Source organism: Phasianus colchicus, chromosome 11 (genome assembly GCF_987193195.1).
Source record: "Phasianus colchicus chromosome 11, bPhaCol1.hap1.1, whole genome shotgun sequence".
Classification (NCBI taxonomy): domain Eukaryota; kingdom Metazoa; phylum Chordata; class Aves; order Galliformes; family Phasianidae; genus Phasianus; species Phasianus colchicus.
The window spans coordinates 20,873,523-20,891,897 of NC_143446.1; the positions used below are offsets into that span (position 1 = coordinate 20,873,523).

The window sequence follows — 18,375 nt, forward strand, 5'->3', positions numbered from 1 at the left end:
CATGACAGAGGAAGTGGAAGTCAGCAGCTGAAGTGTCTGGGAAGACCCCTGCATGGGAATGGTGAGAGTTACTCTGGCACCGTTCTTTGGAAATCTCAGGGCTCTGTAAGCTCTGAAGCTGTGTCGTAACTCCTCCTGTGGTGCTCTCCCTTTCTTTTGTGTAGGAGAGCTGGAGTTCAACTCCTTCCTGTTTCCTGCCTATGTGCTGCCTGCCTTGTCCATGGCCCAATGGGCTTTTACTGATCACACCCAGATTGGTACGTGTGGATATAAGCCTTTGTTTACGTTTATCTTTTGCTTGTGGTGACAGCTCATAGCTGAGCTTGTGGTTAACAAGACACACAATAGCTGGAGATACAGTTCTCTGCATCACTAAAACACGAGATTTGTGGCAGCCACGAGCCCAAGGAACAGCGAGTTTCTGTGTTTTATTTCTGTGCTTGCTCCCATTGCCCCGCGGCCCTGTTGTGGTTGAAGCCGGTGGGTGGCTCAGCACCACGCAGTCCTTTGCCCACTCCCCTGTTCCCCGTGGGATGGGGGAGAGTGTTGGGTGGAAAAAGAGAAGTAAAACTCATGTTTTTGAGATAAAAGTAGTTCTGAATATATATATGAATGTATTGCAAGTGATGTACAAGCAATGGCTCACCACCCGCCAACCACTGTCCAGTTAGCCGCCAAGCAATAAAAGAGAGTGAGATGTACTCTCATCCCCTTCAAAACTCCTTCCACTTGATGCCGTATAGTATGGAATATCCCTTTGGCCAGTTTACGTTAGCTGTCTTAATTCGGTTCCCTCCCAGCTCCTTGTTGAGAGCTTTGCTGAGAATGGCCTTGGCTCTGTGCAACTTTGCTTGTCAGAAACTATAAAGATCAGGGTGTTATCAGTGTGATTTTTCTCCTAGAACCCAAACATAGCATCATACCAGATACTCTGAAGAAAAATCCCTCCCGCCTGAGACTAAGGCAGCCCCCCAGTGTGTGTGCCGTAAGCCAGATAGGGATGCAGGTGTTGCATTTCCCTGGCAGCGTTGGCCAGGGATGCTGGGGAGGTTTTGGTGCCCAGCTTGGACGTCGCAGCACTGCTGTGCCTGTCAAAGCGGCATGTTGCATGCTCTCTGAGCAACAAAGCAGCATTTGGTCAACAGTGTGCCATGCTATTTCCTGGAACCTGGTGCGTTTGTGTCTCTGAGGCTGGGTTTACTCTATGAGCTCTTCTTGCAGTAGCTGTTTCGAATTCCATTGCAGGCGTGTGAGCAGAAGTGCTTTTCCCTCCTTGTGTTCTGTCTCACAGTGTTTGCCCATGGTTGGTAGAAGAAGGAGCTGATGGAGTCAGCAGTAGATTCTGTTGGCTTACCCTCTGTGCTTCATCCCTGGAGCTCACTGCTGCACAGAAGAGTACACGCGTGTTTATCCCAGGGCTGCAGTAAACGGGAGCCTGGTTGGCATAGCACTGAGCAGCACCTAATGGGCTCTGCAGAGGATGGCTTTTCAGAAGGAGCAGGAGTGCCTGCGTCCACCTGTATCCTTGGATACGTTCTGGCAGCGATGCACCAGCTGTGGCCACAGTGACTGAATGCAGGGCTTGGCTTGGGGCTGCCGTGTGGCACTTACTGCCCCGCCGTATGCCTGGCAAAGCACAGCCACCCCTCGCCCATGACAAGCGTTTGTCTTAGTGTCGTGTTTCATGCTGTCTCCTGAACCTCAGGAACTGGAGGCAGCTTCCCCACAAGAAGGGGAGAAGAAAATGAGGTCGTCCTGGAAGCAAAAAGGCGAAAATCCACTTGGGCAAGAAATGTATATAGCAGTCTCGTAGCAGTTCTGTGTTTCTCCCGTCTCTTCCTTGATTTCCTTACAGTGAAATAGATACGTGCTGTAACGTGCTCTTGAATGAAACAAAGGACTCTAGTGTGGATTTTATGTAGGCCCTGCACTGCAAGGTATGCTGCTGGGAGGAAGCGCCGGGTCCTGCGCTTTGGTCATGACGACCCCGTGCCAGCTTCTCCAGGATTTGGCTGAGGTAGAATTCCAACCGCCCTCTGATTCTAGAATGTTGGAGTGTTGGAATCTTCTGGTCTTGTGATGTGGTCTTGCTTCCCCACCTTGTCTGTCATGGTGGAGCAGCCTGGTGGCCCTTAGTGATGTCATAAGCAGCTAGAATGAGGGGAGGAGCAGTGCCTGCTGCGTCCCTTCATTGGAGCGCTTGAGCTCTGACTGAGCAGCTCGCTTGTTGCACTTGTGCATCGACTGAGTACCTTCGTTTTCACACCGTCTTGTGCAGCATCTTGTAGGTAAGCTGAGACAGTGTGAGATAGACGGGTGGACAGTGAGGTGTTGAAAGCTGCTGGCTGGCGGAGCTGGTAGTGTCATGCTGCTTACTCTTGACCATCAGACATAATTTTCACTCAGTAGCTACATTCCAAAGCATAGAGGTGGCATTTGTCTCAGGGCTTTTCCCTTGTCTTCTTTGTTAAATTGTGCAAGCTCACTGATCAGCTCTTTCTCTCTCCTCTCCCCGCCCTCTGCCTTCTCCTTTGATGCAGCTTTTGCTCGCGGAAGAACAGAGCAAAGTGACAAGAAACGGCTGCGGCTTCAAGGAACTTGTTCTGATCTCTTGCCTGGTATGTGCCACGCGTTGTCCCCCCACGTGGTTTTGCAGCCCGCGTCGCACCGTGTTTAGTAACACAGCCTCATCCAGCCTTGACAGGACACCGGTCACGTGTAGAGTTATTCCACTTTCCCTCCAGCTCAGCCCTCAGAAGGATGCTGTCTGTGATGCTGTGACCGGCTAATCTTTAGGAAACCAATCCCTTAGGCAAGGAGTCCTAGTCCCAGTTTGTGCAGGGCTGCACAACGTGACCACGAGCATGCGTGCTTCGGCTGCGTGTGCGCATGACAGCTGTGGGGAGCACAGCAGAGATGCAAGCAGAGGAAATCTGTGTGCAAGGCTGCGGCCGGCGCTGGAGGTGAACTGGTGGGAGCCGGCCGCTGGGGAGCAGATCCACCTCCAGCAGTGACTCCTCTCACTGCCCTGCTACTGCGCTGTCGGAGTGCTCTGAGCAAGCGCATCTGCTGCTTTGTGCCGGAGTCCCCATCTGCTAGCAGAGGGATAGCGACTTGGTAAACTGCTGCGCAATAGGCTGTCTCGTTTGAATTGACTGAACGAAGTGGTTGTTTCTAGAACACCTGCCTATGCCAGTGGGTAACTGAGGGTAGTTCTGAAGAAGTCTCTCCATACCGTGGTGTGTGAACAGAGAAAATAGAAGTGTGTTTCTTTTCAGTTCCAGCTTGTCGTGCCTGCTGTGATGGGCATCGCGTGCAGCGAGATCAGCTGTGGGCCTGACCTGGCACAAATGGAGGTAGAGTATGAAGCTCTGATTGGTCTTTGTTCTGCTGACTTGAGCCGGCAGAGTGAGCTGCAGATGAGCTCTCCTGCTTTTCAAGAGAGGGAGAATCGTTCCAGCTCTATCGGTGTCACTGAAAAGCTGCCTGAAAAGCTTCATGTCCTTGCTACGAGCATCTAGATGGCCGTGGACGTTATAGTACCGACAGAATCAGATCGAGCGTTATAAACATGCAGAAGCATTTTCCCCATCCTGCCTGGATTTTGTCACCCAAAGACCAAGTTCTCATATTCAGCAAGTTAAGGGAAGCAGGCACTTGTAGTGAGCCAAGGATTGGGTCAGTGGACCGGCTCCTGTGTCCAGTCCATGGCTGAGGTCTCCAAGCAATAGGTTACAGGAAGCAAGCAGACTCTTACGCTCCTCTTTGGCAAGACAGTACTGCAAGTGTGGCAAGTTTATAAAACTCCAGGAGTCCTCTCGGTTGGGGTGTTTGTCCTCTTAGTCTGGGTAGAGAGAGACGCATCTTTGCATTGCCTGGTGATACTGCTGCACGTCGGGAAGAGAAACAGCTGTTATTAGACTTGCAGTTTCTTGTTAAGCACTCACAATAAGGATCTTTCTCTGCAGATGTGCTCCTTGCTCTGAAATTGTCCTCATTTGTCCTCAGCTCCTCACCATGGCCTGTGCTCTCTGTTTCAGACTGAGAACAATGGGAAGCCCCAGCTGATCCACGAGGAGTCACCTGTAAACATTCCAGCTGTTGCTGCTGCCCATGTTCTTAAGAGATACGTTGCCCAGACACCGGATGAACTCTCCTTTGAGGTAAGCAGTTAAGGGCGTTCCTAGTTGTCATGTACAGGAGAGTATAAGGTGTGAACGCATCAGGAATATTCTCAGATACCTTCAGAATGTTTGGTGAGGTTGCAGTCTTTTGCAGGTGGGAGACATTGTGTGCGTTACTGATATGCCACCAAAGGAGCTGACCCCCTGGTGGAGAGGCAAGCATGGCTTTCAGGTAGGCACAAGCTTCAGACTTGAGAGCGCAACTTCGGTCAGGTCGGGAATCTCGGCTAAGAGCTGTGCTGCCTGCACAGGAGGGCTCATGGATGTAAACATTTTCCCTGTGTCGGTGTCAGAGATGGTCTTTGTAGGAAACTGTCTTCCTCAATTCACTTAGAAGCAAGAGCCTTCACAATATGCATCAGGTCACGGCCACTGAACCCCACCTTTGGAAATACAGCAGCTAAGACAGTGTTTCAGTGTCTCAGAGTATTTTGCTTGCACCCATGCAGAACGTGAAGTTAGTGTCTTTTAGGAAGTTACTGCCTGTCAGCCGAGGTAGGGTAACAGACCCTCCGCGTGCTTGTTGCTGCTGCTGGCTGCAGAACGCTGGGTAGCTCGGAGCTGGGGATCGCAGCTGCATCTCAGTCAGCAAGAACTTTCTTCTTCTACATCTTCTACAGAAGCAATTATTTGTTTTGTAGGTCTTTTGGCTGCAAACGTTGAATAATTATTACTTTTATGCAGGCCACTTTTTGTTGGATAGTCTTACGGAGCGTCAGGCAAGCACGTTCCGAGGAAAATGTTAGGTGGCTTTTGGTTGAACAGTTCAGGTCTGAGAAATGCTGCCTTCAGTATTGCACCTCTCTTTTTTTTCTTGTTACAGGTTGGATTTTTCCCAAGTGAGTGCGTGGAGCTCATCAATGGAAAAATTCCGGAGTCTCTCCTCAGTTCAGTGCCAAAGCCAGGTACAGATGTTGCATTTGATGGTGCAGGGAAGCAAAATGGCGTTTCTTTTTGGGTGTGTTCTGTGTTTAATACCTCCTTTATCCATCCCGTGTTATAGTCTGTGCTGATGATCCTTCAGGCATATCACGGGGCATATGGCTGGTGTTTTGTAGGCAATGAGAATGAAGGAGGGCAAAGGCAGTTCTCCTGCGAGTCAGTGTGAGGTTGAGAACAGCCAGTGTCCCTGGTGGACAGCTAGAGGCCTGGTTGTGCTAGTGATATGCTTGATCAGAACGTGGCTTTTCAAGAGGATCCTTAATCCCCAAGTTGAGCAAGCCAAGCAAGAGGAGTGCATTAAACTCCATCAGAACGCGCAGAGATTTGGCCCGATCCTCCCGTGTTTATGAGTGGACTTGGGGAAATCATAGAATCCTCCTAGTATGGCTTGGGATGGAAGGGAGCTCAAGGATCATCAAGTTCCAACCCCCCTGCCTCAGACTGGGCTGCCAACCAACCTCCACATCTAATGCGAGACTAGACCCCACTGCCCAGGGCCCCATCCAACCTGGCCTTTGGCTCCTCCTGCAGGGATGGGAGAAAATCCGTTTTTGTATGTACTTGGTAACGTTCTTCCCGTTTTGACGTGCTCTGTAGAATGTGTTATGCTCGGCCTTGTCCAACTGAGCCAAACCTGAAATGAACTGGTTTCTTCCTGTTGTGCAGTGCCAAAGAAATGTGGCAAGCTCGTCACCTTCCTTCGTTCCTTGGTGAAGGCCCGCCCAAAGAAACCGAAAGAGCGGGAGGTGGAGAAGAAAAAGGTGTTTGGCTGTGACCTGGGAGAGCATCTTCTCCACTCTGGTCGCGATGGTAAGGGACAGCCCATTCCTGAGATCTTCCTCTGTTGGGCATCTAAAGATGAAAGGGAGGTCATATCTAGCAAAGGGGCAGGTTGGTACCGATGGAGAAACGTGTAATGGAAGTTGATGGCTGAAAGATAAACAAGCACGTTTGTATTTGCTTAAACCAAAGCCTGTAAGCCAATCCCACGCTAGCCTGAAAAGAAGGGAAGCCTTTTGGCCAAGGAGAGTGTCCTGCATCAGTTTCCCAGCTCTCCTGGACATGAGATTTCCCACCTCCTTTCATTCCCATGGAGCTGTGGTGGGACTTGCAGTGTCTCCGGCTTCCCCAGAATTACTTTCTCTAGGCTGATTCCTAGGTCCTTACACTTCTTGAAGGCAAGGAACACATGTCTGTCCAGTTTCCTCGTCTTGGACAGCTTTCTTCTGTAAGGAAGAACTAAGCAGTAGCCTGGCTGGGCTTAGTGGATGAGATTTGACAGGAGCACAGCCTGAACCAGGACTTGAATGAGGAGCTCAAGTAACCGCTGGCCACGTGTTCTTTAGTCCCCCAGGTCCTCCAGAGCTGCGCCGAGTTCATTGAGCAGCACGGCGTGGTGCAGGGGATATACCGGCTGTCCGGCGTTGCGTCCAACATCCAGAGACTGCGGTAAGAGTGCTGCGACTGACACAGCGGTCAGTAGGGGCGCGTGCCCTGTTGCGGGTGCTCAGAGGCCTGCGCCGTGGGGCAGCTCTGTGCAGGCAGCGTGCGCTCAGCGGTGGTGCGCCAGGCTTGTCGCTGTTTGATAGGAATACAGGGCGTTCAGCAGACTTGCTGGAGCAGGAAGTTCTCCTTCTGTCCTTCAGAGCACTGGAAGGCTGTGGGGGACTGCGGTGTCACCGCTGCCAGCTCTCATTCCCGTTTCCTCCTGTTTGCAGAGCCCTTTGGAGCAGCCCACACTCCTCCTTGCTGCTCCGGGCTCCTTGCTTAGGATTGTAGGCTAGGCAGCCAGTTGTCAGAGTCACAGGAAATGCCTTAGCAAAACGAAAAGGTCTCCTTTTGGAAACATCTCATCCAGCATGGCTCATGTGGTGCTGGTGACTGAGTGTTCATTTTCTCCTGTTAATCGGGAAGCCCTTCCAATGCTTGATTATATTTGGTGTGGCTTTTGACTTGTCTTCCTCTTTCCCAACCCCCCCGCCCGTTTTTGTGTCCTTCTCTCCAGCCAAGAATTTGAGTCTGAGCAGATTCCTGAGCTAACTGTCCGTGACACTCACAGCGTGAGCTCCGTCTGCAAAATGTACTTCAGGGAGCTCCCGAACCCTCTGCTGACCAACCAGCTGTATGACAAGTTCTCGGTAAGCACAAGGCAACGTCTTTCCTTTACCTCTTCCCTGGGCCTCTTGGGAGATGGCTGCAGCAGTGCCCCAGCTCTGAGGCCCTTTTTCTGTTAGCCCCGTGGGGTTTACTCGTATGTCTTTGCCACATCATGCATCATACGGATGCCATTTTTGGTGGTCCCAGGAGGCGGTTATTTCCACATTCGCAAAGCTTGCGAGAATTCATGTTTTTTGTTTTTTCTTTTGTTTTGTTTTTCTATTCCCCAAGTATTTATAGAATGGGAATGGGATTAATAGCAAAGTGCACTTGAAGCTTGAGAAGCTGAGCTGCACAATCAGGCTGTAAACCGGCCCACTGCTTGGACTCCTTGGCCTTGATGGCACCAGCTGCGTGCCGCTATGTTCCCCAGATGCCTCCTGGAAGGCGTAAAATCTGTCTCGGCGCAGACCAACTGCACGCTGTCCCCATAGTTCCCGACCCTGTGGCAGGTATCTAGCCTGATTTGTGTCTCAGTGCCTTTCTGTACTATTCCAGGAGGCTGTTGGTGCCGCTACAGATGAGGAGCAGCTGGTCAGAATGCAGGACGTCATCCAGCAGCTGCCCGCTCCTCACTACAGGTCAGTGCTGCTTTCAGTTTGTTGAGCTCAGCTGTGCTGCATTTCAGAGGGCAGTGGTGTGATTCCAGGCTTGTCTCATGCTGGCAACATGATGCCTGCGTATGTTGAAGCAGTTTAAGGCTACACGGGGTTAATTTATTGGGTCGGTTCCTGGGCACGGGGGCACAGTTGGTGCAGCTGGTGGCTGCGGCTGTGCTGTGCTGGGGCTTGGTGCCGCAGCGCGGCACTTAGTCAAGTTGGATCTACTTCATCTTCAGTGACAGTAGCAATAACATGCATTGAGGCTTGCTCTGTGAACTGCAGCACGGCGTGCTCATTGGTGCTGAACATTTGCCTCTCTTATTTTCCAGGACACTGGAGTACCTGATGAGACACTTGGCTCGTCTAGCTGGGAACTGTTCCGTGACAAACATGCACGCTAAGAACTTAGCGATTGTGTGGGCTCCAAACCTCTTAAGGTAAACTTCTTTCTCCATTTCAACACACTGCTTGGATCTGTTCTCCAGAAAAAAATGCAATCTACCTTTTTCTCCATCGAATGTGCTCTTCTCCTGTACACTGTGTAGTAAGTGGCTGACGGCAGAGCAAGAGCCTGGGCTGTTCTCCAACCGCACGGGCAAAATTTCTAGATGACAATTTCTGCCCTCTTGTTTAGATGGGACTGGCGTGTCCTTGATCAGCCAGGAGAATTTCTTCAGCGGCATCACCGCGGAAGCCTCCGGAGCCCAATTTGACAGCTTTTGGCTGCAACAATCCAGACTTGGGGAAACTTGGATCTTGGATGAATGAATGCTAAAATCTGCCTTTTCTACAGATCACAGCAGAACGAGTCTGCCTGCGCCAGCGGAAGAGCCGCCTGCATGGAACTGCAGACGCAGTCGGCTGTGGTGGAATTCATCATCAACCACGCAGACGTCCTCTTCTGCTCCAAATCCAGATCAGACATGGCAGATGGAGCAGGTGAGTGTCTTCCTCCATGAGCTTTATCTTGATCAGACACCTTGATCAAATCCAGGCCTTCTCCAAGATCTTTGAAATACACTTTTTCTATCGAGGGGACAGCAGACTTCTGGGCCTAGATTAGAATCCTGTTGCTGGATGCTGAGAATGTCCAAGTCCAAACTATACAATGAGAAAAAAACCGTCACTGTCGTTACGATGTTTTGCATGCAAGTGAAGCTTGATGAAAGTGTGGCAGTGAAGCTTTCTGAGTGCCCTGCCCCCGCTTTCTAGGGTTTTTCTTTGCCCGTTTCGATACAGTGAGCTGCTCTTGTTAATTATGACTCTGTCCTCTGCCTTAAACATACCTCTGACCACCTGCTTATTCTGACCTCCTCTTCTTCTAGTGGCTCAGATAAGCAGGTCTGAGAAAACTATAGCATCTCCCCCAGAACTGTGATGGCTGTGGTGCTGCTTTGTGATCCTCGCTCTTACCTGTGGCTTTCCCTTACAGGGCACGGTTCTCTCTCAGGGCCCAAGTCTGCGTGGGTGTCTTCTCCTGCCACAGAGCTGCTCACCCTGGAGGAGGCACAGGCTCATAGGCGAGGCCACAGCAGCTCTTCCGTTGTGACACAGAGCAGGGACATAGAAGTGGAAGAAGGCCCCACAGCTGTACAGGGGAAATTCCACACAATTATCAACTTTCCATCTGAAAGGTAAAGAGGACTTTGTTTTCCAGCAACCATCATCATTGTTTGGGTGGGTTGTGTTGTTGTTTTTTTTTTTTCCCCCATTGTTTCTTGCGCCAAAACATGTGGAAGCTAAATTAAAGTAACGGTGCCTGAAGTGAATTGTTGCAGTGAATCTCTGCTCCCTTTGGACTCTGAGATTCAACTAACATATTCGGTTTAGCCACACGAGGCTGCCATTCCTTCCTTGCTGGGCACGCAGTCACGAGATGTATAAAGCCATGCTGACGTCTACCCTGGCCTGAGCTGGCTCTACCTTGAAACGTTGGGGTTTTCCAGCTGTCGGGGCCACATGCCTGAAACCAGTTCCGGTTCTCCTCTAAGCAGAGCTGTTGGTCAGACCTGCTGGCACTAGAAACTAAACTTGGCGGTGAGATGGGGCCGACGAGGTGTTGATGTCAGAGTCAGAGGTGCTTTTGAATTTCCTTTATGGCTGCACGGTTCCTCAGAAAGCAGTTACGCCTGCTGGCTCCAGAAGAGCCATCCCTTAGATGCTGTCCTGTACAGCCGCGGAGCCTTTGCTCACGTGCTCTGCATCTTGCTTGACACAGTTTAGGGGAATTTAGCCAGCAAAACTTCAGGGCTGAGCTATAGGAGTGGAACCGTCCTCAACTGCTTGAAAGAGAGCGAGTTTCTAAGCTGTGCTTCAGCAGAAACCAGGCGGTGCCAGGAACAAGCAACTGTTGGCAAGAGCTCAGTGCAGCTCTTCCCTCACCCCGCACCACGCACGACTCACACCAGTCACTGTTTTCTCTCTCCAGACAACGTCCACCCAGCAAGACGAAGGAATCACCAGCTGGCAGTTGGCGTTCCTGCTTCAGCCTGCGGAAACCATCCTCTGTGGCCAAACGCCGACTGCAGCGCAGTCCCAGGGAGCCCTCAGAGACAGAAGTCGTGGTGCTGGCAGGTAAGGGTGCGAATCCAGCTTTCAAAGCCTTGCTTTTCAGCGACATAGAATTCATGCAATACAAGTGGACTTGTATCTCCTTCTAGCGTTCCAACCTATACCTAGCATCTTCAGATCACCCCTGATCAAGAGCCACTTTCATAATTCAGCTTGTGAAAGTTTGACACTAACCCCTGTGTATCCTTCCTAGGTGAATCGAGCCCTTGTCTACCCAGAAGAGCCGGGGCAAGTAGCGATGGTGCGCTGTGTGCTTCCATCGATGGAGGGCTCTTAGGAAGCACGAGTCACTGTGGTTCAGATGACAGCCTTCCACATAACAACAGCGATGGAGAGAAGGAGCTCATCCAAGTTCACGCCCTCATTTCTCCCGGCTGTGCTGAAGATGCTGACCTGAGCCTGCTGGACACCACAGTCACCAGCCTGGACTGTGACCCAGTGCCTTTGCAGTGCAGCCCAGCCCAAGCACAGTCCGAGTGCCCCGACAGCAGCACCTCCACGCAGGAGCAGGTCAGCGTCGCTGAGGAGAAGCCGAGCCTCTTGGAGGGGGACTTAGAATCAGGCCTCCAGCCCCAGGCACCGGGCAGCAGCACTGAGAGCTCTGAGCCACTCTCTCCGTGACAAGAGAGGATGAGTCCCATCTTTACCCTGGACCTCTCACGCCCTCCTGTCTTTTACATAATAATAAAAGCACGCTCGTGCTCAATCAACGCCTTGACTGCCTTCCGAGTCTTCATTCACAGAGACTGGGACGAATGCAACGAAGAGCAAGGCGCTCCAGCTTGCAACGCGATGGCTGTGGGGTGCGCGCAGCAGAGCTCTGGGTTTGTTCCCGTTCTGTCTGGCTTTGGGATGTCTGCAGCGAGAGCTCAGCTACCATCTGGTATGGTAGCAAATGATGTTTAGCATCCTGGATGCTGCTCATGATAATCCCGAGCTTCCTGGCTGTGGCTTTGTGATGCTTTTCAGGGCTTTTTGATGCATTTCGAAGCCTCGGCTGCTCCCTAACGCCTCTCTCCTCCTGCCGTGTCCATTCCTGGCTCCCGACATACGAGCTGGCCGTGCAGACCTGTCCTCATCACGCTGCGGCAGGAGGAGCTCACCTTGAGCAGCATCTCCCTTGCCCCGCCCCCTGCCTCTGATTGGGCAGCGGCGGCGCCGCCCCGCCCCCGGGGTCTCCTTGGTCCGCGGTAGCTCTGCCGGCTGCCGTTGGCCGAGCCGCCGTGCGCGGGAGCGAGCGTTGGGAGCCGGCTGTCGGAGGCGCGGCTCTCCTCGCAGAGCGCCGCTCCTGCCGCCTGGGCCGCCCCGCAGGACAGCGCGGCGGCAGCCGGAGCTGTCCGGGCAGCACCGAGAGGGAAGCCGCGGCGCGACGGGAGCGAGTGCTGAGGACAGCTGTGCCGGAGGTGTGCGGGAGAACGGTCCCGGGACGGGGAGAGGGGCCGTGCGGGGCTCCAGGAAGCTGCAGGGAGGCGACGGGGGGGATCTAGCGAGATCTGAGGCTGTAGGCGGCTGCGAGGGGGTGTGGGGGTTCTGGGGAGCTGGATGATCGTTGTGGTCCTTTTCAGCCCCCCTGTCGTTCTGTGGTTCTGGTAAATGCTGTGGAAAGTGAAAGTGGTGTTTCTGCATTGGATATTGAAAGGGGCAGTTGATCTAAAGAAGTGAGCTGTAGCACGTCCTTAGAAATAGCTGATGTGCAAAGTAAGAATACCGTATACTGTGGAAAGTGAAAGTGTTGTTTCTGCACTGAACATTGAAAAAGGGCAATTGATCTAAAGAATGAAGCTGTCACATATCCTTAGAAATAGCTGACGTGGACAGGAAGATTACCATATGCATATAGGTAACATATTTTAGAGACATAGTTACCGAATTACGTGACCAATTCTTTCTCCCAAAGCTGCAACAGACTTTAAATGTTCTAAACAATGTGGGTATAGTATTCTGATCTGGGAAACGTACTGTAAGGTTGTTCATTAGGCCAGCAGAAGTGAAGTCCATTGAACAAACTCTCAAGGAGTCGGGGCCTTTACACAAAGCAGAACTGTCCCACTCTGTGGGAACGTTAGGATGCCGTAGGCAGGCTCCAAGATACTGCCCTCTGTCCTCCTTCCAAGCTTATCTCTAAGCAAGGACAGACGGATGACCTGAACAATGACCCAGTGCAAAGGGCACAAATGCTGGGGGGTAATGAAGCAGTTAAGAGGTTATGTCTATGTTGTAAAGCAGACATCCAAAAGTTACGACCAGATGTTTGTTAAGAAAGCAGTTGTTAGAAGGCAGTCGACCAATTAAGATATTTGTGGTTGGGTGGTAAGGATTTGTGTTTACTTGGTATTGGTACGATTAGTGAAGCGTTGCGAAAGAGTGTGAACCTGCAGTACTCAGCCAGTGAGGAGCCGGGGAGAAAGAGATAAGGGTCGGGCAGTAGGGGATAAAAGATGTAACACTGTTTTCTCTGCGCTCTCCTGCTTGCAGGAGGCCCGCCATTGCAATTGGGAATAAAGATAGATACAAAGATCAGAGAACCGTCCTGGAAAACTATTTGGCTATTTCCAACAACGCTTATAAATATCTTAGATGTGGGAGTCAAAAGGACACGGCTGCAATCTTTTCAGCGATCTGTGGTGACAGAAGAAGGGGAAATGGCCATAAACTGGAGCACAGGAAGTTCTGCACCAAAATGCAAAGGAACTTCTTCACGGCGAGGATGACGGAGCGCTGGAACGGGCTGCCCAGGGAGGCTGTGGATTCTCCTTCTCTGGAGATATTCCAGGCCCTCCTGGGCGCCCTTCCTGTGCTGCCTACTCTAGGGAGCCTGTTTTGCAGGGGGCTTGGGCTCAGTGATCTCTGGAGCTCCCTTGCAACCCCAGTTTTGTGATTCTGTGATTTTATTCATTGCTTCTTGCAGCAATGCAGCGTTTCAGATGAGAGAAAAGCACGGCGGGCGTAAACTGGGTTTCTGTGGTTGGTAAAGCTGTGCTGAGAACTGGGCTGACTACTGCACCTGGAAATGTGTGCAAAGTCTGCAGACACAGAAGAATAACTTTTCCTTGCAGGTTGGGCTTGTCTAAGGTAGGTGATTGCTAGGTGAGCTTGTGCTTTAAAGCATCAAGTTGTATAAATAAGGAAACTTTAAAAGCAAGATTGCCAGTTCTTTTTTACCTAGGTGATTTTTTGCAAGGAGAGATTTGAAATGCTGCTTGCTAATGGAAGATGGAGAGAGGAGAATCAAGTCAAAGGCATGCTGTGCATAGCCACCACGTAGCATCTGCGCCGCTCTCCCCCTGCACAAAGGAGGAGCAGCTCAGCAAGCTTGGCCTGGGCCATGGAAGGGAGCATACAAACATCTGGACCAACCCCAGCGGAGCGGGTTCTGCAGGTTGGTTGTCTTCTGCTGTTTGTCTCCCATCCTGTTGCTCAGGGGTAGATGTGTTCTTGATCAGTGCTAATAGGAAACTTTCATGACATTTTTGTTTCAGCTGTCCCAATGCTTTGATCCCTTGCTGCTGGGATGGGGCGTTTGCAGAATGACAATGTCCAGTCAGATTTTGGGGATGAGTCTACGCACCGGGGTATGTCTGGCAGGACTGAGGCTTGGGGACCAGGCCAGGTCAAATCCAGTGCACTTTGCTCTCATTCTTAGTGCTTGCTTTTGCTCAGAAGGGTGGGTGGTGAGCCCTATGAACCAGTGCCTGCAGATGGGGTTTGTGGAGAAAGAGGTCCTGCAGGCCTTGTGTGACACCCATGGAGCTATAGTGAGGCTGCATCAGTGTAAAACACCAGAAATCCCCAGAGGTGTGAAGGTGAGCTGTGGGCACCAGTAGCACAAGAGGGAATGTGCATGCTTGGGTTTGGATGCTTCCGTGTGTTTTAAGTGACTGTGATACCACTGCTCAGTCAGTTTGAGTGTGTGGAACAAGTGTGACATCCTCTTTGACTGAGTCCTGTGAAAGGAGTCTGTATGGGAACTGCTGAGTCAGGGCCTGAACCTCTGATTTATCACCTGAGGCGAGCAATGAGTCAGCCCTGGGAGCACAGGTGAAAGCAATTCACCTGTGCTGCAGGGAGGGGTGGTGCATGGCTCCACCTCTCCTAGACCCATTTAAGAGCTGTGGGTAGGATCTCTCTCTCTCTTTGGAAGATTCTCTCCACTGGTCTTTCCTGAGCGAGCCCATGACATGGGTAAGCATCCGATGTATTCTCTTTGTCTTGCTGTGCCTAACTCTCTTGCTTATTTCATTATTATAACATCTTAATATTTTTTGATTATATAAAATTTCTTTATATAATTTTCATTGATTATACACTTGGTGAGCCAGGCAGGCAAGCCGAATAAACTAAAACTTACACTATGTCCTTTCTTTGGAATTTCTGTAAATGTTCAAGGGGGAGAACACTACCCCCCTAGATAAAATAATTCCAGGGCAGATGCCAGGATTTGCGGGATCCCCTTATTATGAGTTGTCAACTATCATTGAAAAATGGGGTCCTCTACGTGTTGTGGGAAATGTTTCCCCATATCGCCTAGCAGATTACTTTCAGGGACTAGGCAAAGATACATTTTTCACAAGAGAAAGACAATTAGCTGCTTCTACAGTGGCATGGCCACTGTTAAATGCTTTAAACAATGCTGAAATAAGGAATAATACTTTAGTGAACGAAAATGAACTTTTAAAAGATCCTATTGAAAAGTTAGAACAGGAACTTGGCATATTAACAGGAAAAAACTCAATTCTACATCTTCCAATAGGTCAAGTCCGTAATATTTCAATAAACAATGACCAGGCTCCTGTTATCAACGGACTGTGTTGATCAGGAAAATAAACAATCTAAATCTGATCTTGAATCTCCAATTTTGACGGATGCACTAGAAGTCCGTCCTGTTATAACTCAAAAAACAAAAAAGGTACAGGACAGACCGGCGGGGGTGCCGCCTGATCAGTGGCCCCCCGTTCAAACCCACTTGCATGTAACAGCCCGACCGTACACGGCAACAGAACTGATGGACTTAGTCCAACGATTCAGGCAGAAAGCTAGAGAAAGTGTGCCAGCTTGGACTATGGGATTCTGGGGCAGAAAGTGTTCTGATGAATGGCCCGGAAATAGCCAAATTGGCCACAATGACCGTCCATCCTGCTCTTAGACAGAGATTATATGCAGGTAATCAATACAATGATGAAAACCATTCTATAATAGAATGGTTAATGGCGGCCTGCTGTATGGTATGGCCCAATAAATCTGATATTCCTTTACATACAGGGATGTGGTCCTCCATGGAAAACCTTCAAAATTACATCTGTGAATTAGGTGTAAGGGAAGCGATTTATGAAGATACCTTTGATGGCCCGGATCTGGTCAAATTCTCAGCGGGGATGAGAGACCTAATTTTATTAAATATAGGATATTAAATATCCTATCCCTGAAGATGCCTGGTATACAGATGGGTCCAGCAAGGGCAACCCAAACAAGTGGAGAGCGATAGCATACCATCCTTTGACTGAGACAATCTGGTTTGACGAGTGTCATGGAATTAACTAGATCAGTTTATGCCCGTGACAGGGGGCAGTAGGCCCCTGCCCTCCCCACCCCCTGCCTGGCCCCACAAAATGGGAAGGAAGGGGGAAAAGGAAAAAAACAGCGGCAACAATCTATGGAGGTAAACTTATTTTACTAACTATGATATCGGAATGCAAAATAATACAATATAAAACAATCTACCAGTGGGGAAGGATCTCTCTCTCTTCGGAAGATCCACTCCACTGGTCTTTCCTGAGCGAGCCCACAACACGGGTAAGCATCCTATTTATTCTCTTTGTCTTGCTGTGCCTAACTCTTGCTTATTTCATTATTATAACATCTTAATATCATTTGATTATATAAAATTCCTTTATATAATTTTCATTGATTATACAGTAGTCCTATGAATTTGAGGTCTGAATTTAAGCCTGTGGGCATCGCCCAGGAGTTGGGGAAGAGTACGAGGCAAGGAAAGTTGGGTAAGAGGATGAGGCTTTGGACCAGGAACCTCTTCCATCGGTATTAACTCTTGCCGTTCTCTTTTTGGATTAGGAATCCATGTGGTTTTTTTAATGAAGAACAGACTCATTGTGCAGCTTGTGAGTGAATTCATTCATGCCTGTTAGCAGGTTTTCTTCCCTACATGAAGCTGCAATTGAAATGGACACTTTGTGATCTGATCCCCTCTGGCATGCTCAGATCTGCCAAGTTGGCAAGGCCTGGCTCTTGGTTGGTGAGTTGTGCCCAAGGTCAGAGAGTTGAGTCTTGTGAGCTTTGAGTCATGTCTTCCAGTTGCACGTTGTGTTTTTTCTGTTGTGTTGACCTCTTGAGCTCCAGCCCTAAGTGAGGATGCAAGCGCTACCGCAGAAGGAACGGTTTAGATTGGAAGTGCAATGCAAAGAACTGGAGCCAGCAGGAGCAGGGAAGCGATCATCCTCCTGTGCTCAGCACTGGTGAGTCCTCACCTTGAGTACTTTGTTCAGTTCTGGGTGCCTCACTACAGGAAGGACAGTGAAAGCCTTAAATGTGTCCAGAGAAGAGCAGTGAAGCTGCAGGGCATCTAGAGCACAAGTCTTATGGGGAGCGGCTGAGGGAACTGGGATCATCTAGTCTGGAGAAGAGGAGGCGCAGGGAAGACCTCCTCACTCTCTACAACTAGCTGAAGAGAGGTTATGTCGAGGTGGGTGTTGTCCTCCTCTCCTGTGTAAGTGGTAATAGGACTGGTGGGAATGGCCTGAAGTTGCATGAGGGGAGATTGAGGTTGGATGTTAAGAAAAACTTCTCCACAGGAGTGGTCAGACGCTGGAACGGGCTGCCCAGACAGGTGATAGAGTTACCATCCCTGCAGGTGTTCAAGAAACATTAGATGTTGTCGTGAGGGACGTGGCTTAGTGGGAAATGTTGGTGGAAGGATGGTTGGACTGGATGATCTTGGAGATCTTTTCCAAGCTTGCTAATTCTATGTTTCTATGAAAGACATGTGCTGGTGAGTGCTTTGCTGGGTGAGCATCACCCTGCTGGAGAGCAGGCAACTGTTGTCTTTGCAGGCAGCCACATCCACGGGGATTGGAGGCTTTTTAATCTTAACCTTGTCTTTCACGTCTTATGGGCAGTAAGTCATGTGGATTTAAAGCAGGATCTTAGAGGCAACCTTGATTTCTTCAGCTGCCAGAGCTCTCCACCATGCTTCTCCGTGTGATGTGAGACCATATTGGAGGCCGTGCAGAAGTCTGGGTAGGTGAAGTCAGTTGCTCTTCCTTTTCCCCCCAGGGCTGGAAGTAGCGGGGAAACGGGACTGTGTGACATCCCAGCAGTGGGTTCCTACCTCAGCAGAACCAAATGGCTGTTCTGGTCCACGTGGTCATTTTGAGTGAATCTGACACAAATTAGAGACATGAGGGGCCTGTGAGCAAAAAAGCATGTGCTGCATTTTGTGGTGCAAGATGTTCTCTGAGCTGCTGCTAACAATGCCCAGCATGCTTCCTTTTTGATGGGAAGAGGTTTAGCAAGGATTTTTTAGATGAAAATAGATGAAAATCACGTATTTCCTTTTGACTGACCTTTCTTTCATACTGCTTCTTGAAAAGTTACCTTTGGATTCTAAACTAATATTTATTACAGAAGAGAATACATATGCACCCCGCACTTTTATCTGCACAAAGAATCCTCTGAACATCTGTTTACATGTTTCTTTTTGGCACTGAGATGAAGCTGTGTGGAACATAGACTTGGATGAATTTTCAGTCAGTAGCAGGGACGTGTAATGCTCATCTTAGATGTCGTGCTGACAGAAAGAGCAGAAAGGTACATTTTATGGGGTTGCATGCTTCTTTTTTTTCAGTCATGACCATGGAAGCGTTACCCAGACGAAATGAGCATTTGTCACCTGGACTTTCTACACA

At 50.0% G+C, this 18,375-nt stretch overlaps 1 protein-coding gene and 2 long non-coding RNA genes across 7 annotated transcripts; all 3 read left to right on the forward strand.

Annotated features, from left to right (window-relative positions):
- Positions 1 to 3: 3 nt before the first annotated feature.
- On the forward strand, positions 4 to 11,166 carry LOC149916485 (rho GTPase-activating protein 32-like). The gene is made up of 15 exons (XM_090148545.1): positions 4 to 61; positions 2,541 to 2,618; positions 3,279 to 3,356; positions 4,041 to 4,163; positions 4,279 to 4,356; positions 5,008 to 5,089; positions 5,793 to 5,936; positions 6,473 to 6,575; positions 7,132 to 7,264; positions 7,782 to 7,864; positions 8,215 to 8,322; positions 8,679 to 8,824; positions 9,318 to 9,430; positions 10,147 to 10,459; positions 10,650 to 11,166. Exons 1-15 carry the CDS (start codon positions 53 to 55, stop codon positions 11,075 to 11,077), a joined length of 2,019 nt encoding a protein of 672 aa, XP_090004671.1. The 5' UTR covers positions 4 to 52; the 3' UTR covers positions 11,078 to 11,166.
- A 514-nt stretch (positions 11,167 to 11,680) lies between these two features.
- Positions 11,681 to 15,816, forward strand: LOC149916486 (uncharacterized). Of its 2 annotated transcripts, XR_016469946.1 has the most exons (4): positions 11,681 to 11,859; positions 13,365 to 13,835; positions 13,936 to 14,028; positions 15,716 to 15,816. It is a non-coding gene; the product is annotated as an uncharacterized LOC149916486 (long non-coding RNA). The 2 variants fall into 2 exon arrangements; XR_016469945.1 differs by lacking the exon at positions 15,716 to 15,816 and having other exon boundaries at positions 13,936 to 14,300.
- A 92-nt stretch (positions 15,817 to 15,908) lies between these two features.
- On the forward strand, positions 15,909 to 18,374 carry LOC149916487 (uncharacterized). Of its 4 annotated transcripts, XR_016470204.1 has the most exons (4): positions 15,909 to 16,706; positions 16,805 to 16,926; positions 17,639 to 17,707; positions 18,315 to 18,374. It is a non-coding gene; the product is annotated as an uncharacterized LOC149916487 (long non-coding RNA). The 4 variants fall into 4 exon arrangements; XR_016470202.1 differs by lacking the exon at positions 15,909 to 16,706 and having other exon boundaries at positions 16,717 to 16,926; positions 17,521 to 17,707; XR_016470203.1 differs by lacking the exon at positions 15,909 to 16,706 and having other exon boundaries at positions 16,717 to 16,926; positions 17,587 to 17,707.
- Position 18,375: the final 1 nt, after the last annotated feature.

Bases quoted from the DNA above. Each gene is read 5' to 3' on its own strand.
- LOC149916485 (XM_090148545.1), top strand. The intron at 5,937-6,472 runs GTAAGGGACAGC...CGTGTTCTTTAG, and splicing joins TCTCCACTCTGGTCGCGATG to TCCCCCAGGTCCTCCAGAGC. The intron at 6,576-7,131 runs GTAAGAGTGCTG...CCTTCTCTCCAG, and splicing joins TCCAACATCCAGAGACTGCG to CCAAGAATTTGAGTCTGAGC.